This window comes from Labrus mixtus, chromosome 21, assembly GCF_963584025.1.
Source record: "Labrus mixtus chromosome 21, fLabMix1.1, whole genome shotgun sequence".
In the NCBI taxonomy this organism is placed as follows: Eukaryota; Metazoa; Chordata; class Actinopteri; order Labriformes; family Labridae; genus Labrus; species Labrus mixtus.
Window position 1 is genome coordinate 17,571,568 of NC_083632.1, and position 23,644 is coordinate 17,595,211.

General features: G+C 40.6%; 1 protein-coding gene across 5 annotated transcripts in view; it reads right to left on the reverse strand.

Moving 5' to 3' along the window:
- The window catches only part of LOC132955687 (RNA binding protein fox-1 homolog 3-like), a 548,807-nt gene that overhangs the window by 279,095 nt on the left and 246,068 nt on the right, over positions 1 to 23,644 (reverse strand). For all 5 annotated transcript variants that reach the window (XM_061028634.1, XM_061028638.1, XM_061028637.1 and 2 more), the window contains exon 4: positions 6,910 to 6,972. In XM_061028634.1, coding sequence (XP_060884617.1) covers positions 6,910 to 6,931 — 22 coding nt within the window. In that variant the 5' untranslated portion in view covers positions 6,932 to 6,972. The remainder of the gene's footprint in view (positions 1 to 6,909; positions 6,973 to 23,644) is intronic.

The following is a 23,644-nucleotide window of genomic DNA, read 5'->3' on the forward strand; positions in this document are numbered from 1 at the left end:
TAATGGAGATTCATTGGCTTTTGGAGCCAGCCTCAAGTGGACACCCAAGGAAATGCAGTTACTTGCACTTCCACATTTGGCAAATTTTTCAACACCAGAGGTTGCTGCTTGGGCTGTATCCTTCTCAGGATTTTGACAGTCATATTTTTGTCAGTGAAACAACAGAGCTACGATCATTGGTTCAAGTCTATGCCGGTCAGCCTACTTTTGGTTTCAATTTCTACATATAAGTTGCAGATTTTCACAAACTTTACGATAAGCACCAGCTGTTAAGTGTAATACAGTTTTAACCAACTGCTGTGTCACATCACTGCCATTTTGAAATGTTAGTCTACCAAATCAGGCAGTTCAGTCAGCAAGTGAACTTAAGCTGCCGCCAGCTTAGCTCAAAGCCATTGAAGCCCAGTAAAGCTTGTTTTTAGCCTGAAACTGCTTTACTTTAGGTTCTGACTTGTTTTAATCATCAGATAATCTGAGTTTTTTTCCACTTCTGATGAAAACGTCTTGATAAATTAACAGTTATGCAATACTAACCAAAAATGTGTTTGCAACATCTACTCTTGTAGCTCCTCTAGCAGCCCCTTCTTACTTTAGTCTTTGTAATGAATTTGGGATTAACTTTTTTAACTGTTTCATTTTGCATTCAAACGTAGTCTCCATTTATTTTTATTTTGGAGTGGAAAGGCCTCTTCAGATAATTTGGGTCCTGGCGATTAAATACACATTTTTTTTTTTTTTTTTAATTCTAGATGAATGAAAAGCTGAAAGAATCTGAATATTAGGTTAGCAGTAGCTTGGGTTGCAGATCCCCCAACATCCAGTGTTTGACAAAGATATTAATATAATATAATATTCATTTTCACAGCTGTATTGGGAGTTTTTATTGGTTCCAACCACTCTTCAAGTAACGAAGAGTAGTGCACCCGTGGGAGAAAACTTTGCTCCCTGTAAACCTTGTGGATGAACATGGAAGTATCCTAACTGAAATCTTGTTTTTTTTATGTTTACATCCTGCCTCGTTCTTTTTTCTGCATTCATTTTGTAAAGGTACGCAACAAAAAAAAATAGATTTGCAGACAAAAAGTGAGGCAATTTACAGTAAAGAAGCTTTACAGATTAATTGAATCTTTGGATATTAGGGGGCAAAGCAATAATGTACTGAAGATGTTTGTTGTGTATCACCATGCTTCTGTATGTGTTTGTGCATGTTTGTTGGTTAAATCATCACCATGGCGATCTTTCCTCTTTAGCCCCAGATGCTAGTGTTTATTTGTGTTAATAATGTAAGGCTGGCTTTAACAGCTCGCTGGCTGCTTTGCGCTCCAACACCAATTAAGGCCAAGCTTTAATTTTTAATGAGGAGGAAACAAACACTCACAGCTTCTCTAACATTAACAAATGACTATGGGGTCAAATTCTACCAATCAGCATGGAGCAATCAGCCCGGAGCAATCAGCGCCACAGGTACGGTTTGGATTAGTTTGTGCTTCCAAGGATCAGTCAATACTCATTGTGCTGCATGCCTCTCTGGTCTCTTGTTTTAGTCCAAGTTTATCTTACCACTATATACTGTGTTGTAGTTCAACCCCATCTGTCTCCTGATGATGGCAAATATGTGACAAATGTAAAATAAAGTTGAAGAAGTGAGACTAATTTCCGAACTAGTTGAACAACAAGAGTTTTCATTAACCTCTGGGCAGCAGAAGAATGTCAACCTAATAGTATAATTATGAGAAGACAAGTGTCATGAAGCTCTATTTGCTGCTGGAGAGATGATGCTGTTCAGGAAACTCATTACATAACATTGGGGTTAGACAGTAAGGGTATTCTATTAATCATTGCAGACATTTATTTACATTGCTTTACATGAGAGCCTGAGCCAAGCGGCAACCTTCAGTGTTGAAAAATGAAGGCAATGCAGAAGTGCAAAGAGGTGCAGTACCTCAAGTGTCCACTTGGAAGGCTTAGGAGTAATTTTACTGCAAAAATAAACATGTTTACTGCCTGGTTAGAAAATAAATTTGGTCTGAATAGCTCATTGTAGGTACAAATAGTGGGTGCGGGGGGATTACAGATCTATTCAGCACTGATGCGACTGAAAAGGTTAGATGTCAGCTTTGAGAGAAAGATGGCCTTTTTTAAAGCTACTTTGAGGAACTTTAGCTTTGTGTTAATTTTGGCGCCCCCTGTGGACAAAGCGGTAACTTTTGTCGTTATCCTGTGAATGCTTAAGTAGTGTAGGTAATGTTCTCATCATGCTTCCTGTTGCATCGTACATATCACTCATACTGAATCGTTGATATGAAAGAGGTAAAAAAAAAAAAAGATAGGCTGTTTTTGGCCTCATGGCGGTAATTGCCTCACCTGACCCCTCCCCCTCGACAGAGTCATTAAAAAAAGTCCAATGAACAATCACTCTTCTCACTGATTGTCTCTTTTACATTAGTTGGTCATAAAAAGGGATCAGTATAAACGTCAGTCTGTTTCATAACCAGATAAAAACTCCACACAGGAGCGTTAAAAAATACTGAACTTTGTTGTACACTGAATAAGCAGAGCGGAATTTTCTGGCACAACTTCACCAACTTCCAAGGTGCAAGAAGAGTGAAAGGCTTGAAGAGGTCAAAAAGCTCCAGCAACACTTGTAGTATGAAGATCCACTTTATTAACAAATTAGACCGCCATGTTTCGGCTTGTGTCCTTCAACAGGGTCATCTGATGAGGGCCCTGACCTCTGTACATTGGGCCTACAATATTGACTCATCTTTGCCTCTGTCCTGCTCTTGTTACACATGTTAGTGGCTTGAATAGTAGGTTTCTAAAGATTCAGAAGCCTAGTTAAATAATGGAAAACATGTTTCCATGTTGAACTGCAACAACTACAAAATGTTGGTTTGTTAGAAAGTAGTTTTCTGCTCCATTCGGCAGTGAACCTGTGGACCTTGAACATCCACTGAGGAACCATCAACAACACTTTTTGAAGCTGCTGATTTTTGTCAACGTTCCATACTAGCAAAAACAAATTATATATATATATATATATATATATATATATATATATATAAGAATGAAAATCAATACAAATATTCACACCCTTCAAGTGTTTCATGCTGTACCTGGCAGAGTGGAAAAATCTCACAGTACACAAAGATGCCAAACAAAGTTTTTGATGGGGATTGAAATAAGAAACACACTGCTGGCATAAACATCTCAGTACCCACAAAGGTTGTTCCCCTTTTTCAATCCACTGTACCCACCGACATGTGAGGACATCCTTACATGACTTATCATTCCCTTCGCAAAAAACAAAACAAACAGTTGTATGCATAAAATTCTAGATAACTAAATTTATGGTTAAATACAACTTTTGAGAACTTGAAGGGAGCTCAAGTCCAAGTTCTCTTTATTGTCATTTCAATCATATACAAAGTACACAGTGTGACAAAATGTTCCTCTAGAACTGTGATGCTACATAGGGCAATTGAGATTTAAAATGAAGAGGGATATGAGATCAAATGTAATGAGAAGATGGAAATGGTAAAATGAGTAAACAAAGTAAAGTGGAGTGAAAAACAGTCCAACAAGTAACAACAGATACAGTGGCTAAAACAGATAAAGTGGCAATTTAAGGTGACAGTGGCAGAGGTAGTTTTTAAAAGCAGACCATCATCAACTGATCTACATGTACCTATGAAGTGCAGCTAGTATATACAGTATACACAGTATACATTTATTATACAGTGTGCAAAAGTCAGTCACTGTATGTTAAGGAGTCTGACGGCTCGGGGAATGAAGCTATTACACAGTCTGGTAGTGAGGGCCCGGATGCTTCAGTATCTTTTTTCCAGACTGCAACACAGTAAAGAGTTTGTGTGAGGGATGGGAGGGGTGTGAGGGGTCAACAACAATCCTGTTGGCTCTTCTGAGGCAGTGTGAGTGATAAACGTAAACAACCTCTTCTATGAGTGTCTGGAGTTCATAACAAAACATAACAAGCGAGTCCTATTCATACAGAAAAAAAAGCGTCCACAGGGTGAGGTGCTAAAATGAAAAAAAAAAAAAGAAGAAGCTTGTCAGTGACCTGAAAATGGTTCTGTTTGCAGAGTTCAACCTCCAGAAAGCCACAGTCTCATGCAAAGTTTGTCTTAAGCCTGTTGCACATAAATGCAGCAGTATTACTTATTTATTTTCCAGACAGAGACACAAGTGGTAGAGTAGAGTCAGACTGCCACTTCCACAATATGGGCTGAAAACACCTGCTTAACAACAAATAAGGGAAGCGGCAAAACATTCATTAAAATCATTTAGAAGGTATGTAAAGGCAAAATAGTATTTTACTTAAGTCTGGATCACTAAGCCTCAGTGAGAAAACAGGGTGAATCCCATCTGCCCCATTGCATCATTCCTATGTTAAGTTAATATCACAAAAAACCGTTAGTTCCTCATAGACTGGGGCTTGTCCACATTTTTTTTGACTTGGTTAGCTCAACTGGGGCTCTAAGTATGCAGGGTGGCATGGAGTTTGTGTGCACGCATACACAAATGAAAAGCATATATTTAGTCTTTCTGTGTCCACCAATCAGATCCACTTTAAAGTAACACAAGACAGACGCAATATATAAATCTTCAAACGTCATTATAATTACCGTATATAAGAACCAGAACTTTGCTACTTAGTTCATTGTAAGTTAAGACAGTGTGCAGGAGAATGCTTGCAAATTGTAATGGACTTATTTTTTTCCCAATGAACCCGGATTATGACATAGATATTTTTATTTACAATTTAAAGTAAAAAAAAAAAAAAGATTTTGTTGTGACACCTGGGCTGGCCAACCATTTTTCAAGGGGAGCCCATGCTTATATAAAGTCTCACAATATATAGAAAATTAAAAAAAAGGTTGCTATCGACCCAATACATGGGTACACAGAATGCTAATTTTTTTAACACAACAGCGCTTGTTCAGTATCACCATCAAAAATCTCCTCGTGGAGCTTCAAAGGAGCTTCACTGGATCTCCAACAATGATCGTCTCTTTGAGCTACGCACGACTTTTCAATTAGCTGCCATGTCAGTGTGATTGGGCTGCACAGCCTTGATTGGGCCTGGAGGCCTGCTGACGAACACTGATAGAGGCTAAACCAGGCCGAGCTGTAATTGATATTACGGAGAGGGAGGAGGAACTGTGTGTGTGTGTGTGTGTGTGTGTTTCAGTTATTATGTAAATTAAAAATTCCAGTCACTCCCTCATGGCATATGTTGATTAAGCTGATCTCTACTATAAAATATTTCATGGGTTTGCTCTCTGATGTTTGCTCAAAGATGTTCCAACCATTATTTCTTCTTGTAATGATTCGATGAATATAATACCCAAACATATCCACCATACAGCTCTCTAATCCTCGCTTTTGTCTGTGTGTGCTATGTTCTATTTTTAAACAACAATGTGCTAAACCGAACGCCTAGCTCCAGAGGTATACATACAGCGGACTCAAGATATTACACACAATATAGTGGTGCAGAGGCTGAGAACTCCGTGGATCGTGTATATTTCCACAGATCTAAGCTGGTTGTGATTGATCTTTCCTCCTGCTATTAGATTGGTATTGATGTGCTGGTAGGACAGATGGCCACACCTACAGCCAGGGTCACGCTTCAGAAGCTCAAAATTTAATCGAAATAATAATACATTTTTTATGATCAAGCTGCAGTGAGGGGTTTTGGAAGCGAGCGCCGAGTTGCAGCAGAGAAAAGTGTAGTGCAGGGTAACATTAGGACCGAGCGTTTACAGCCAGCGTTTACGAGTCCGCACTAAAACACATCGTGCACGCAGGAAAACTGGGAAACATAACGGCAAAACACTTTGTGTTTAAGATCCAAAAGCGACTGCAGAAGTTCATCCAACATAATGCTCGGCCTCAGCCAAACAGTCAGCACTTCAACGGTTTAACATTTTTAGTATTTAGTTGTCTGCTTTTTGCTTGATTGACAACTGCTACTCACCGATCCTGATCTAGAAGCAAACTAATCCCATGAACCCTGAAGAATTATTGATTCAGCTTTTTTCTAATTTCTGATACTGTATGTATATATAATGAGAGGGAGCATATAAGGGCCCAAAGTTCAGATTTAAAGGCCACCATGACAAGCTGTAAATAATGTATTAGATACCAGCTCCTTAACTGGTGATATTTTCACCTCAACAGACCTGGCAGCTAGGGTTAAAGGACTCTTTTCTTTTCTTTATTAAATTATTAGAGAGAGAGAGAGAGAGAGAGAGAGAGAGAGAAAGGAGAGAGAGCAAGAGGGATGGAGGAGAAAGGAAAACGGGGAGAAAGAAGAAAGGTGGATGGATAGATAGATAGCTAGATAAAGAGAAAGAGGGAGAGGGAGAGAGTGTGCAGCGGTGTGGCAGAGGCAGGCAGAATTAAAGAGGCTTTTTTGTGGCGTTTAATATCCATTCATTGGCTGGACTGCTGACACAGTGAGAGCACTGCACTCAGGATTTATAGCCACTTCTAATGGGCATGCCCAGAACCAAAGCACTGCAGTCAGCACATTCTCCTCTCTTCACACACACACACATTCACACACACACACACACACACACACACACAGGCATCCACACAGACAGCCCACTGAAAACACACACACACACCTGCATGGGTAGCTGTGCTGTAGATGTCAGAGCACACGTATCAGTGAAATCACTGGATGTGGTAACGTATAGATGTGGTCGTGAGACGTGCGATTGTCTGTTTAAAAACAGGAAGAGTGCATTCCCACTCACTCACACTCCACTCACACACACACACACACACACACACACAGACACACACACACACACACACACACACACACACACACACACACACACACACACACACACACACACACACACACAGACTGACCTGCCCAACTGGGGGTCTCCATGTACAGCCGACTGGTCGCAGAGAAGGGACCTTTGTGCTGCCCTGTTAGAAAAGCAGAGAACAGAGAGAGAATAATGTTATCAGGCAACAGAGACAGAGTTTACATCAAACGCACGATGTGACACATACGAGACACACAACTGATTCACATGTTGAAAATATACACAGCCGATGATTCCTCTACATATGGACCAAAATTCAAAAAAAGTGTTAATTTAATGCTGGTATGTAAGAATTGATTTGAGCCAGACTTTGGGGTGTAACTACTGTATACACACAACTCATATGATGCAATACCTTAGTATCAGGACACTGGAATCACCAGTTAATCAAAAAAACATTATGATTTTCTAATTCTTATGAGGATACAGAAGCCCTAAGTGGACATACATGAATACATTTTGTTTAACCCTGTTTAGTTTTTTCAAGATCACAACTTATTTCTCTTGTCATCTCAGGTTAAGAAGGTTGGTTTTCCCGTCGTTTTGAGTTCATTTTGGTCGTCTCTGGAGAAATGATTCATCGAAGATCATCACGTGACTGTTGAGTGATCGTCGTGTTGGTGCTTAAACTGTTTCCTTCTCTTTTCTGCTCGCAATATGTTCTTTATCCATAGGCTGTGAATATTAATGGTGGAAGCCTGAGTGACGTCAGCCATGTGTTACGGCAGGGGGCTGTGGAGGCTCATCAGCAGCAGCCGCCATGCGTGAATTCCTGTCTCACCCTAACTTTCAGTCAACCTAAAGACAGGCTGGGAGCCGAAGCTGAGGCGGGTTTTAAGCCTCTGGACAAACCGTTACATCGTGCCCACCTGTCAATCATCTCAGCTACACTCCTAACTATGGATAACACGTATCGTTTTTATTTTGGTTTTTTTTAAAGTCCCCCTCCCCGTACAGTGTTTGCCCATTATGACAATAACTAATCAGACCAATATCGTATTTGTACCAGGCTGTAAACATGTTAATTTATGCTGTTAAAAACAGCTTTTTTGCCTGTGGTGTGTATGTGACTTCCGGTGTTCCTGCAACCAGCCTCAAGCTGGACAAACTGCAGGAATATGCACTTCTGAATTGGCTTCATTTTTCGAGACCGGAGGTTGACGCTTGTCTATTCCACTCATTTGTTGGTACAGTGAATATGTTCAATTGCACATAGCAACAGATATAACAACAAAAAACTGCCATTAAAGGCTTGACCCTGTTGCTTCCTGCCTCCTGAGACCCCCCCCCCCCCGTTCTGTGAGACGCATGTGTGAACAGATAGGGCCAGCCTATCGTTAAAAATGTTGAGATTTTCCAGAGTGCATATGTAAAAAAACGTGTGTTTTCAAAGGAGTTGAACAGCGATTTATGACCTTGCAGTGTAACCTGAAAACAAAATATACTTTGGGAATGTTGAACTGCTTTGTAGAACAGATCTTAATTAACATCCGATGTCTTATGTCAGTTGAGTAAAGGTTATATAAGATTCAACTGACATTTCTCCGACAGAGCAGAAGTTATTCATGTAGTTTGGATGAAGACATTTCAGACTCTCTTCCATATACAAAAGGTGTGGCCTGAGGTAATCACTGAAAGACTACACCGTGTTATTAAAAGGAAATAACAAATGATTCACTGACCACCATGGCAGGCGCAGTCAACTGATAGAGATTGACACTGATGTAATACAGTTTATCTGGTGTTACGTTAACATCTGGTGCATCTGCTGCACGGTCATTAGATAAATCTACACACACACACACACACACACACACACACACACACACACACACACACACACAGTCACACAGCCGTATTCCCAGGACACAGCGGAAAGAAAAGAAAGATGGAGAAATGAAAAACGACTTTTTGAGAAGCGCTCCTGTAGCTGAACAGCAGCTGTGACAGTGGCGCTCGCTGGTGTTGGTGGGACGATCGGCTCAGAGGGTGACAGGCTGGGCGGGGGGGCACCTCTCGCCGCTCGCTGCTGTATTATGGTAATTAGTGGTGCGTAATGGTGGAGCGAGGGCCTATTCTGATTAAAAATGCATGTGGCGAGCACAGGATGGAGGGAGACTGTGTGTATGTGAGGATCTCTTAAATGGTTGGCATTAATCTGATCTATAGCTTTAATCCCTATAGTGGCTGGGATGTGTGTGTGTAAGCGTGTGTGTGTGTGTTTGTATAAGCGTCTACATGAGAGAGAGAGAGAGTGAGGCTCAAAGAGTTTGAAAAGACTGGAGTTTAAGCGCTCATGTATGTTATGTTTGTTTGTAAAATGTGTGTGTGTTCGCGCGCCTGAGTGACGTCACCCATCTGTTACTGCAGGGGGCTTTGGAGTCCCATCGGCAGCGGTCGACATGCTGAAAATCCTTTTTTAACCTAATGACATATTGAGAGCTGGAGCTGAGAAGGGTTCTAAGCCCCTTGACCAGAAGCTACACCACGGCCGCCAGCCAAGCAGGTCAGCTGAACGCCTCATTGTGAGTAATGCTTATCCTTCATAAAAATCAAAGCTGTGGTGTGTATGTGACTTCCGGTGCTTCTGCAGGCAGCCTCAAGCGGACACACGATGAACTACAGGATTTTTGCGCTTCCGAGTTCCACATCGGAACTCATCATTTCACATCATTTTTCAACATTGGAGGACTGCCGGCCGATTGGCCTGACCTCAAATCAAAGCTGAAACATGCACAGAGGCACAGCAGAAAGAAAAAAGTGAAGAATAAATGTTGACATAGTTGAGAAAATGTTTTAGAAGACAGAAGAAATGAAACAGAAAAAGATGAAGAGGTAGGAGAGGAAAAACGAATGAAACAAAAGGAAATGTAAACGACAAGGGTGAAAAGTTAAATGAAACAAAAGGTCAAAGTGGAGAACAATTAGCCAAGAAAGGTTTATAAAAACACAACAGAGAGAGAGATAGAACTAGAAAAAGACATGAGGGTGAAAACTACAGAGTAAAAAAATGTTCAGATATGGGCACAGAGAAGAAGAAGAGAAAGATGAAATAGGTGCAGATGGGAAACAGACAACAGAGAGCAACGTGCGGAACAGCAATTTATCCTCTTACAATAATGATAGAGTTCATTCAGCAAACAATAACAAACAGATAATTAGCTGTCAGCAGAATGTTTAATATACTTTTCATCTTCTCCCCGACGCAGAGCAATCGCAGACATATGAACACATAATTTAACCAATATAGACTAAATGTCCGCAGCAGATGCATTCATCCTCCTTAATGCAAGAACACACACAAACACAGACATAATGCGGCTGCTGAGGAGGGGAGACGCTTTTACTGCCTCGCATTCATTCTCTAACAAATTCTCTCAATTGGACTTCTCACGTTTACACAATTTTGTACAACAACAAAAAACATGCAAACACAAAATGTGCTGCACATCAAGAGTCAGTCATAAAAAGAGAGAGAGGGATTAAGAGGGGAGGAGCTACAGGTACCAGTCATTTCAGGTTGAACCTACAACCTCACTGTTCTTGTGCTGATGACTGATGCCTGAAATTTGCATACAGACAATAAACATGTATGTATTGCGCTGGGTGTTAATAATAGAGAGTAATGGATTTGTAATAAGTCTTAATCATAATACAGACTGTACAAATTGTCCATTACGCATGCATTTGAGAATATAAGGATTCCAGCATAGAAAATAAGTAAAGAAATGTTTACAGCGTATACCTTTAGTTGATGTTAACGACACACCTGGCTCTTAAAGGGGAATGAGACTTGAGTCACCTAATCCAACCTCTTTGTACCCTGCTCTGAATTTAGCGCCCAGACTGAGCGCCAAAAAACTAACATGATTAAGTCAGACCCGCTCCAAATCACCGTGCACCTCAAATTTTAGTCAACAAGTTTTAGACAACGCTCTTAAGAAGCCTCCAAATAGGGCCCTAAATATTTGAAGTCACTTCTGACTTTTTCTGTATTACACAAAACCATGATAAAAATTGTTGCAGTCATTCTGAGTGCAACATTTACCATTGTAAAATATAAATGCAAAATAAAATATGAAGAATTGTCTGCATATTTTACTTAAAGGTTCAGTATTAACCGTCTGGTGACGTGCCTGGTATGTCAATGAAAAACATTTTACTGTTTGTGAAGGGCTGTAAGTAGCTCTCAAAAGAGAAACAACATGCTGAGTGTTATTGTGCAAAATTGCAGTATTTGTATTGACCAAGCACAGTTTAAATAAATGTAGGAAGGTGTGTTTGCATGCTCATGATGGCTTGTGTGCATACCAATGTAAAGAATAACAACTGACAGATCTTTAAAGACGTTAAGGCCGACGCTGCAGGGGCAGGGGAAGCAACAACAGGTCCAGCATGTCTGTAATTAAAAGCACCCCCTCACCTGTTATTGTTATTGCTGTTGTTGTTGTTGTTGCCTCTAATGAAGAGGATGGGGGGTTTAAAAAAGGGAGCAGGTGAGTTTGGAAACAAGGAGTAATTTTTCTAATCATCGTGACCACAGGAAATGATGTCATGTATAACTGGCAGGAGGGAAGTGATGTCAGGACCCACCAGCTTTTACAATAACGCTGCATGTCTGATCAAGTAATAGTTTTGCAGCATTTAATCAGCCAGAAGAAAGGGGTTATTTCAAATGGTGTGTGTGCGTGTGTGTGTGTGTGTGTGTCAAGGCTGAGCTCCTCGACTAGGGGCCCTTGGCAGGTGACTGGGCCTGATTCCATTAAGCAGCCAGTAATTTGGCCCACGCTTAATCAAATCAACTTTAATACCTCCAATCAAATTACAGCAGCCTCCTGTGTCCCATCACACTGAGCCAGAGAAGACTAGGTGGTTAGAGAGATGGAGGAAAGAAAAGAAGGAAGAAAGGAGGGAGACAGAAAACCAAGACTCGAGCAGAAGACCTCAGAAATGGGATGTTTCGGAGAAAAGAAGTACCATGGTCAGGGTTTGATGAAGCGCAAACAGCAGCGGCAGGGGGAGATTGAGACAACGGAAGGAGAGATAGGAATGGAGAGTTGCAGAGATTTACAAACAAGAGTCGACAAACAAGGGGTTAAAAGGCAAAACAAGTAGGGCCCCGACTGATATGAGATTTTTGGGGCCGATATCAATATTGGGGAGAAATCTGATAGCGATATATCGCCGATATCTTTCTTAGATCTATGTTTTATCTCTAGAGATAGATATAGATACACGTTTTCTGCGTTCATCCTTCAAATACAGTTATCAAAAACTTGTGACAAAGATATACAATGAATACAAGATGGTCACTCAACTCTAAAGTAACTGAGCATGTACATATATACATACAGCACACTGCTGGTAAAAGAGAACTGCTAGTGTATGATTGTCAAATGAAATTATCTTTGACTGTTGAATAAATCTAGTAATATCAGAACATATATGCGATAAAATTAGCTGGTACCAATAGTACGATATGGAATGCTACCATACACTTTATTGTCCCCTTGGGGAAATTTGTCTTGGACTCAAAGTGCTGCCAAACATAGTCACTTGATAAGCTAATATCGGCCAATATTATCGGCCGGCCGATTTATAAAGGAAATAAAGGAACAAGGTGAGAAAAAAAACACTTGTGCGCTTGTTTGTTAATGTGTGTGAGAGTGTGTGAAAAATAGAGAATGAGGAATAGAGTAAGGGAGAGAGAGAGAGCGAGGGGAACACCAAAGAGAAAATTGATTCTGCTTTTCAGCAACAAGAAGTAAAAATAATCACCTCCTCTACCCAGTGCCATTTATACTCAGTGTGTTTGTATATCAGATGGGTTATTAAAAATTAAACTGGCCCCTACAAAGACGCGTAAATGATCATTTCCAGTATGACAGACATCATTGGCGTCTGTATTTACCAATGACTGCGATGCTGCAGAGACCATATACATTGGTAATGAGGTGAACTGATATAATCCTGTTATATGAGCGTATAAAAGACAATATCAGTATAAACACTCATTCCACAGAGATGGGAAACTTGTTGGTGGAATCTGAGCAAATATTAACAGATGAGACATCTCATCAAAGAAGACACAAATTTGTCTCTTTGGCTATGATTATTATGTCTCAGCATGCAATTGGACCATAGCCTGTAAGTATAAATGGATGAAGCCTGAGTGATGTCACCCATATGTTACTGCAGGGGGCTTTAGAGCTCCATTGATGACGGTCGCAATGCTGGAAATACTGTCTCAACCTAAGTTTCAGTCAACCTAACAACAGGCTGAGAGCTGGACCGGAGGTGGGGTTTAAGCCTCATGACAAACAGTTACACCGCGTCCCACCTGTCAGTCAGGATTTTGCACTTCCGCATCGGCTTCATTTTTCAACACCGGAGGATACCGCTTGAATTGGACAGCATTTTTATCAATCAATAAATCAATCATTGTTTGTATAGTTCAAATTCATGTGTTATCTCAAGATGCTTTACAAAAGAGCATATGAGATGATATGCAGGAAGGATTTCTCCTTTGTATTCTTCAAGTTCCTGTTGTCCACACTTCCTTGCTGCTGAGGTGGAGGTCGGAGCAGGCCGTGCAATCATCCCCCCATCCTGATAAAAAAAGAGCTGTAAACTATTTGAGGGAATGTTTATGCAGTTAATTCAATGCAGTTGTTTGTTTATTTTGCCAACTTGTCAAATACAACAGCTTGAGAAGAAGTCACAGTTTAAAGTACTAACAGAAAGAAATGCAGTTCTGGGTCTTTTTGTTTCCCGCCTTAAAACATTTGTATGCATCTGAATACATGTGATGGGTAAAGGAAAAGAAGTGATTTTATATTTTTCTGTTAAATGTTTTTTTTTTTTTTTTTTAACTGGCACCTTTTCCTCTTTGACGTCCCAATTCTCTTACCCACTCTTTTATCTAAATCCCAGAATCCCATATTTCTCCCCTCAAATTGAACCTGACAAACCCTGCCTTTTCCTTCTTCCATCCAACCAATTATTTGCAGCAGTTCTCCCAGCAAGTGTTTGTGAACCCCAGCCCTGCAAACTCTCCTGGTAGAGTAAGATGAATCGTTGCAGGGCCTAGATGTTTCTCAGCACATTTACTAAACCACACGTAACAGAAGTAAATGAGAACTCCCAAATGCCAGCACACAGTGGAGATAGGCAGTTAAACACACAGTCGCTGAGGAATAACAGTAAGTGCAGCCACAGGACTATCAATGGCAGTAACAGGAAGATGAAGGTGTGAGGGGGGGCAAAGAGGGGAAAAGGATTGAAGGGAGGCCTAAGGGTACAATGGTTAAAATCAGGAACATGGAAAACAAGGTATTATGCAGATGATCAAGATACAGGAATGTATATTGATGAAAAAAATATTCAAAAGGAAAGCATGAAAATCAGGATAGGAAGGAGATACAGTTAAGAGTGTGTGCATTATGTATATAGAAATAGAAAGCCCAATAAAACAGAGGAAAAAGTGGAGGGAGATTGCTCATAGTAAAGACGTAAAAATGAAAAACGACCAACTGTAAAGCCTCCAAAATAAGAGACAGCAAAAAAAACAACAACACTCCTACAAACGCACACTGACACAAACGACAAAACCATGCATAAATAATCACAAAGGGCCCAATGCGTTTCTTCCAATTTGTGTAGATTTTAGAGAAAATGCGAGAAGCTGTAAAAGGTGCCAATGATGTAAAGCTACATCATAAAGAATCCATCATGTCATACCTAAAATCATTCCCTCTCTGGGATGACGGAAGCACATCATTTGATGGGTTTTTTTTCAGGGATTGATAGCAGTTCTGTAGCTGAGTACTGTTTGGATTGTGGTTAGGACAGAAAAAAATGTTGTGAAAGTTCCTGATGGGTTAGTAGTTGGGGGGGTGGCGGTAGGGGAGACATGAAGCCTGGCTTTAACGGTAATGATGAGAAGCGAGCTGGGGGGATGTCAGCTGTTAATGCGTGAAACCCAGCTTCCTCACCAGCAGTAATCCCGTAGATTTCATCTTGTTTAATTGGGTGCTTCTTGGCTAGGAGTAATGGGCCTTTTTATTTTCTGATGTGTACACTCTGCTGGGTGATGCAGGCTACTGATGAGAATTCCCTTTTTTCTTCTTTTTTTTTCTTCAAGAACACTTTGCAGACACCATGATGCTTCTGTGTACTTTTTGGATAATTCTGCATAACATCATCATTCCTTGATTACATTTCATTTGCCAGAAGATGTCAACAACAGAACCTGACTGGATTCCTCCAATTTTCCGGCGGTACTCATCCCACTATGGTGTAAATGACTATTCTTGCTGATCTAGGTATATCCATGTGGTTAAGCAGATGGCAAATGAGGCTCAACTGCAGGGCCACGATGAGGGATCAGGGGCATGTCCCTTACTTAAGTGACAATTGATGACACAAGGTCCTGGAGAACCTTGGGGTGTCATTGTACTTCTCCACAGAGAGGGCATTAAAGGTGAGTGAGTTAAGCATTCCACCCAGCTGGCAATGTCAGGCTGTTTTTATTCACTCTTAGTACCTGTACCGATGAAAAGAAATTCAGTAAAAAAGAAAAAGAAAAGGAAAGACAGAAATCTCATATAATCCTGCGCCAATTTAGACCAATCCAGGTCATCTGTAACTTGTCCATGGTCACGTTACCCATTCAGAGAAACTGCTCAAGCTGTTCAGCCTGTGGGAAGTCAACTGAACAGGACTGGTCAACAAACACCAGATGGGGGTAAAGGTAACTCCACCATATGTTGAAGGGTACCACAGAACCTTAACTAAAGTGTTCCCTAAAAGAGGCTAACAGGTATCTTAAAAAACCTAACCTAAACAATCACTTCCCTATGTGCTGGAAAAAATGGAAAAGATACCTCATAAGCCTGTATATAACTTATCTAAGAATGCATATGCACCATTTCCACACAAGTGTGGTGGATACTGAATGCAGAGACCCTGATCTCTGACAGTATTTTGATGTTTTGGTTGACCGGGCGTATTTCGGCAGGGAATGGATGAGTTTCCTCCAGCCAATGACAGCTTGCAGGTGAGTTTGGGAGTGGATACAAGTCAGCGATTGGAGATGTAGACTTAGCGGCAAAGATTAGAAAATGTAATCATAGTGAGGCGAAATGCCATGTGAATAAAAATAATTCCAAAACGAGGGGAAGCCTGCTTTCTGTTGGACAGGCAAGTGCCAAACACCAGTAGTTACACTGGCTAGCTTGCTAAGTTATCGGCTTATCAATTACAACACATGTTATAACCTCAGGTAGCTTAAAGTGTAGGTACTGTAGAAGCAGTAAACCTATGCCAACCCTGTAGTGGGCGTCTGCTTCTGGTGGTGATGAGCCCAGGAGGAGGGGTCCAATTTGAACATTCAAACTGACTCTACTTTTAAGATGCATTATATGTATTTTCTTACATTAATCAGGTTTTTATTGATGTTTTAAAATAATTTGAGCACCCCTAGAAGCATTTCATAATTGGCTTAATAGAGGACTTATCATTTTCTTCTAAAAGGAAACTTAAAAGGTAATGTGTCCCAAAAAATGGTGTCTTCAATTATTATCCTAGATGTTTTATATAAATGTGAAGGTAGAGCTATCGTCAGAAGTTAAAATATCTGGAGCCCTTAAACATTTGATCATCTCAGAAACCTTCTTTTAGAACAGGGAAAAGATTCTGTGCTCCCGAGTATCTCTTTTTAGACATCTCTTCCTGTGGCTGATTTTCACAGTCCCACATAACTCCATCTTTATGGTTGACTGTCCTTACTTTTTGAAGACCCACAGTATGCAGAATGGCTTTTTCAATTCTTGCCCTCGTTTATTGTGCCAGGTCCACATAAAAGCTTGATTGTAGCTATATACTGCAGTATGCTTGGCTGTGTGTTATGGCCACTGATCTTTATGTCTCTCTGCACGGGAGGAAGAAGACCCCAACCTCAGCAAAACATCAGCTACATATGCATTTGTGCTCATGGGGGGTGTGTATGTGTGTGTGTGTGTGTGTGTGTGTGTGTGTGTGTGTGCATGCGTGTGTGTGTGTGTGTGTGTGTCCGTGCATAATGGAACTCTATGCCACTACCACCACCACCATCACCAGTCCATCTGCATACATTCTCCCGGGGGATGCATACAATAGGAACACTTAAATGAGGCATGCATAAATGGATGAAGCCCCTCTCGCGTCATACACACGGCCTCGTGTGCTTTTCCTGGGTTGCATGTGTTTTATTCTACCTTCTACATGCCTGGTGTTGGCAGTTTGGTAATTGAAAGTGAAATGGAGGAAAAATAAAGAAAGAGGGGGTGGGGTATGTGAAGATGGAGCAGGATGAGGAGGGAGGGTGAAGTTGTAGGCGTCAGACACAATTAACCCCTGGAATAATTCTGGGATCACATGTGCTGTAAACACCTGAAATGGAAAGAGAGAAGGCAATGAGCAGTCAGTGGGGGTGAAAGGGGGATGACAAAAGTGTGTAATGCGATAACGTAATGAGTCCCACTGAGGGTATGTGCAACAAAGCATGGGCTGCATTTTTCTCTTGAAGATGTGTGTGCATGTGCGCGTGTGTGTGTGTGTACATAACTGTTGGTCTCTTTTGAATCTGACTTCATTTCTCACTGTAAACATTTGAATTCCTCGGTGTACGATGGACAAGCGGTAAGCTGCCATCTCTGGGAGGCTGAACTCTATTTCACGGGTTAGTGCTACAGCAACAATGACAGCATCTAGCCTCTTGGCTTCATGAAGCGCAGCGCCGCTTGCTCTCCATCTCACTAATACTGTTTGTCCATTTTCTGTTCCGTCTCAGCAGTGCTATCTCCGCCAATGCGACCCGCTCCTGGTCACGAGAAACAACAACCCGGGCTAGATTTTCTGGTAATTACTACCGAAGCACCACTGGTCAATAGGACGGATGGCTGCATGGACACGAGAAACATGCATGAAAAAAGTGATAGAGCTTGGTTTGTTCATGATAAACACATCACTTCTATGTGCCAGCCTTCATGTGAAAAGAGCCGTTTACCACATTTTCCCCTTGTCTTGTCTTATTCAATAAAGAACAGGATGAAGGTATGATCTTTTCTCCACACCACTCCACCCGAGGTACACCTAGTGCTCTGGGGTCTAACATAAATGTATACCAAACGCAGTTTAAAATAGTGTTATTCTGGGAATTATGCGGGTTAGGATCATTACAATGAATAATTTGGGTGAAACACATGCACATCTAACAGTCATAGTTCAAAACATTGCTGAATTCGACTGATTTAATAAACCAAAAGTTATCAAATGAAGAGCTGTTTTGGAGTCAAAAAAAGCGAGCTCTTTTTACTGGGCTCAGCCAAATGATCCGGATCACTAAAATGATAACCACTAGGGCTTGGCAATTAATCGAAAAGTAATAGAAACCGACATTCAGAACCTCTAATCGATGTAAACTTGCCCATGTCAATTATTTCAACTACTTTCAGGGCAGAGTCATGTGACGACACGTCCAATGTCCAATCCGCGAAATCGAAGAAATGTCCGTTGTTTGGACACATTTTGTCTTTAGGGAAAACGACACTGAACACAAAGAATTCAAATGTAAACACTGGAAAAACTGTTTGCAAGAAATGCAGGTTGTTTATTTTCTAGTGTTTTAGAGAAGTTCATTTCTACTTTAAAACTGAAATGTGTCATTTTCATTGGGGCAAAGTAATACGCACCATAGCCACTCTGTCATTGCTTTTTTCCAAGATGCATTTTCACCTACAGTGCCAATGTTGTGTAAGTGGAAAATGTATTTCTGCTATGCTGTTTTTTTTATGTTTTATAGATACATCACTAGAACATTGCTTTCTTTAAACAATTAAAAAACAGGAATGTGCCATCGACCAACAAAAACCTGTTCTTAAGTCATCACTGTGTTATTTGGTGTAACATTGAGATAGCTAGATGTGCCTTTGGCTAGTACACAATGCACTTACAATGAGCTTGTAACAGGGATATGCAGCAGTGCTCCTATTACTCTGTTAAATATTGGTACATTTGTTCATATGAAGTCCAATGCCGCTGCTGCAGGCCCACCTGGCTTTTAAAGGAAATTGAGGTGACACAACAATTGGTTTGACTCATTTTCTGTCCATAGCAGAGCTTTTATTAAAAGAATAAACTCAACCCTGTTGCGCCCAGATTATGTGGCATGTGGCAATAGGGCCCATAATGTTAGTAACCCCCAATACACTCCTGTCTCTGATGAACGCCATTCTTGGATAAAACAAAAACTATATAAGCCTTGATACAGATTGTGATTCAGTCGTGAAACTGACCTCTTCGTTGCTCCTATCATTCCACCAGTATCTCGTAGAAAAGTAGAAGCTTTGGAAGAAGATATTCGGTCCATAGAGGCAGACACACACAAACACCTTCATTGCCTTCCTGCACTCTACTTCCAGGAGTGCTAAAACTGCTGAGCTGAGAATAATCTAAGCTAGCATTTTCAGCTTGTGTCAGTGGCGGAGGGAAACAATGCAAGACTAATAGGCAGGTGGTAGAATAAGTGAGTGTGTGCATGTGTTTGCCTGTGTGTGTGTGTTTGCGTGTGTGTGTTTGCGTGCAAGTAAGAATGCAGGCATCTTTGTGTGCTTGTTTATTTGCATGCACAACGGTCTTCCAGTGGTTGTTACCTTATTGCAAACTCAGGCTAATGCATTCAGTATACCTTGGATTAATGGGAGGTGGAGCTTCTGCTAACTCAGGCTAACGCGCTAGCATATGGTTGGGCCATAAAGGGAGCTGGCTGTTCAGTGGATGTAAAGTACATAGAGACAAATCCCCAAAAGGAAAGCCCCCTGACAGCTCCCCTGATGTCCAAGCCCTACAGCCACTGTATCACTTTAACATCCGGATTAATCTTCCTCATCATGATGGCTCCCTGTGTCCAGTAAAGAGACACAGAGCCAGGAGAAAGGGAAGCTGTAGCCTGAGACTGGCTGTTCTCTACAGCAATAAGTCAGTATAAATATATATTTATAGTCATGAAAAAATGGTTTATTAAAAAAGATTGTGCACTTGAGGAAGATGTTACTCATATTCAAAGTGCAACTGATGTTAGATTCTGTTTTTCTTTGCTAATGTTGCTCAAAACAAGATTTTGTTTTTACTTTAGACTTTCAATTAATGTTGTTGCTTTATTTGTTTCATGATAAAGCCCCAAATGAGTATGCTGTTCATCTTTTCTAAATCTAAAGAGAGTTTAGCTGCGCTCAGCCAATTGAAGCATTTAATAGTAAACGGTCTTCAATGTAGATGCATATATCATTGTTCAATATGCTGCCAGACACAAAACACTATAAGAGCTTTACATCTGTTTGTTCCTGTACTGATGTATGTCTAACACTAAATCATAAAGAAGTGGTCGGACTCTTTTATTTGAAGATTTTGAAGTGCATTAAGTCTGGATTCTTTCTTACGGCAGGACTCTTGGGTCTTGTGTCCCCCTGATGTGTTTTTTGTCGGAAAGAAAAGTGCTAGCTGTGCACTTGGGAGCGCTAGGATGAGGAGCTTGTGAGCGTAGAATAAAAGCACTGTACATGTATCTTGTCTATATAACAACAGTCTCTCGACAATGGTCGCCGTGTGACCGACACTGCTCATGGCATTTTATATATTAGATTGGGTTTTTTGTGTGCCTTCACTACGAGCATCAAACTTTGTCTGCATATGCTTAATATTAAGGACGGCCCTGCTATCACCGCTCTGATCAGACATGGAGCAAGGAGGTTGTGGGTACACGACACGATCTGTAGGAGGCCGAAAAAGAGGTGGTTAAAAGAGGGGGAATCATGGATGCAGCCTGCTGTCTAAGCTAAAACTAGCATTAGCTGACAACTACGCTTTTGCCAGACATCGTATAGGAATCAGCAATCGACTATATTGTTATTACCGATCGGTCAGAGATCGGATTTTCCCAATCGGTGCATCTCTAAGCAAAAATAACATCACCTAATGCTGAAGCATGAAAAGCAGCTCTCACTTAGTGGTTTCTCCTATGGATTAGCCCAGCAGCATTTGTCATCTCTATTTCCAATTGCCAGCAGCAGAGTCCAACACTTCTTCTTTTCATATTTTTTATTTGCTGTGTGTTGGTGGAGTGTGATGAGGACGCCGCCTTGTGGTTTATGAGAGTGTTCTCTTGGTTTGACCTGCGGGCCAGCATCGATCGATTTATGAGAAAAATATAAAACCAAGGTAATGAACACTTAAGATCAGGACCAGCAACAGCTACATACAATGAATCAACTTTTTAAAAAAAGCCAACTCAATTTGGAGTTGTTCTTTGGGTACAAAAGTAGCCTTACATTACTGACCTTACATTACTTTCCTTTTCCTACTTTTAAGATCAAAGTTTGAATAGGATTTTTTATTAGAGAGTGTATTTCACACTACAGCTTGTGTACATTAATAATACATACATACATATGGAGCATTATTATAACAGATGGAGCCTTGACAATTTAAAGCATCACCACAAACATAAACACAAAAATATTCCTCACGTGTGAATCAAGTTGTTGTGTGCATGTGATGCATCAATGAATGGATGCTATGATATGAATGAATGGATGTGTTGTCTTTGAGTGCAGGAGAGCAATAAAAAAAATGAGAGACGACAGCAGTGGTTTGTTGTGTGTGTGTGTGTGTGTGTGTGTGTGTGTTACAATGTGTGTGATGGACACAAAGCAATGGAGAACAAATAACCCATTAGGTGGTCATGCTTGACTCTCAGGGGCAGCACTGGTGTGTGTGTGTGTGTGTGTGTGTGTGTGTGTGTGTGTGTGTGTGTGTGTGTGTGTGTGTGTGTGTGTGTGTGTGTGTCTGTGTGTCTGTGTGTCTTTGCATGTGCCGGTGCGAGTCAGAGACAGAGAGGGGGCTCTGTCTGTGTGTGACATGATTGGTACGCATAAAAAGCGCCTTTCTGCTAACGCTCGCAGAAAAGACACCGAATGGCGACACACACTCACACACGTGCACACCTACACACACGTGCACACCTACACACACTTTCGCACCACTCTTCCTCTCACTCGTCCCTCTGTCGACGCTTTATTGATTCTTAATGACACCAGAGTCAGTGTCATGGATCTGCTGTGACCACTCTGCTGGCCCTGTTTCATTATGTGGAAAGAGAAAGGGAACATAGAAAAAGAATCGGTGTGGGGCACTGTGTCGGTGTGTATGTCGGTGTATGTGTGTGTGCGTGTTTGTGTGTCTGGTTTGCCTCAGGACACACTGAAACCCCTATATAAGCTCCCTAATTGTCAAATCTCAGCATCCGAACTAATAACAGTAAAAATTAAAAGTAATTTAGGACGGCATTTCCGCCTCAAACTATGAACCACTCTGCAGCATTTTGTGGGTGAAAAATCTGTTTACCGCTCGGTGATGACTGAATTCATCTCTCGTCTCCAAACAGAGAGCCCTCGCTGCTAAATTGTTCACACATCAGCAGACTTTTAGCTAAATGATGAATGTAATTTTGGTTTATCATAATTACTTCCTCCACTCTGGCCAAATGAGCAACAGGGTAGGTTTGTCGGCTCAACCCGGCACACAGACTCATTTACGGAGAGCGTTTTGAATGCTGCCATACAATAAATCCACTCCTCAGACGTGCTGCTGTAAATACTGCAGGGAGAGATGGATGTGTGTGGGAAGCATTTGGCTTTTATTCTAAAAGGGTTTAGGTACGGTCAGCAGTCAAGCTTTAGTCAAATGTTGCATAAAAATGCTCTTAAAAGGCAACAAGAGATGTTTATTGTGTATGGAAATAAATGAAGCATATGGGTGCTTGGATGTGACGTAATCAACACTTCAGATATTCTCTAACATCTTTTATCCCCAGCTTTTAGGGTTGAGTCATTTACCTGAAAATCGTGTTTTACCGAGTACAGATCTGATACAAGTGTAATTAAAATATGAATACAAATGCAGATAACCAATATATACCAAAATATGTAATACTCCATACAATAATTATGACAGAAAGTTTGGCTCATTGCTCTTCCTGGTATTCTGTCAAACCTTGTATTAACCATAAATGTCTGACATTTTGTTGGCTTCAATTTTTGTTTTACAAACACAACACATGTCTTGTCAGTAGAGCCGGACCGATAAATCGATAAGCCGATGATAACAATAATAATAATAATAATAACTTTGTAAAAAGAGATAACAGCAAAAAAAGGTAAGAGCAGTAAAAGAAATAGAAACCAGTGAATATATTATAAAAATAATAGTAATAATAATATAAAGTATATATACATATAAAATAAAAATAGACAAGGTAAGAAAGATATAATTATTTTTTTTTAAATTCTGAAATAACTCCGATAATAGAAATAACTAGGTTTATTCAATTTATTTATTTATAATCTTTCATTTCAAAATGAATTTTTTTTTTTGCAATACACTGAGTGCACTTGTTATTCTGGCCAATAAAGGCCAGTGTTTCCCATTAATTAACTAGACTGTGGAGGCCCGCCATAGTCTAATCTTTTGCCAAGCTAGCATCAGGGAGTTATTATCAACTAGGCTATAAGAACATTTAAAGTTTTTTTTTTCTTTTCTTAGAATATTTAAAGTACAATTTACCCTGTTAAATGTGATGTGTGGCTGCAGTAGCCTACACCGGAATGTGTGATTGTTTGTCCGTTCCCTAAAACGGTCCATACTTTGTTTACCTCCTGCAGAGTGTTACAACTCAC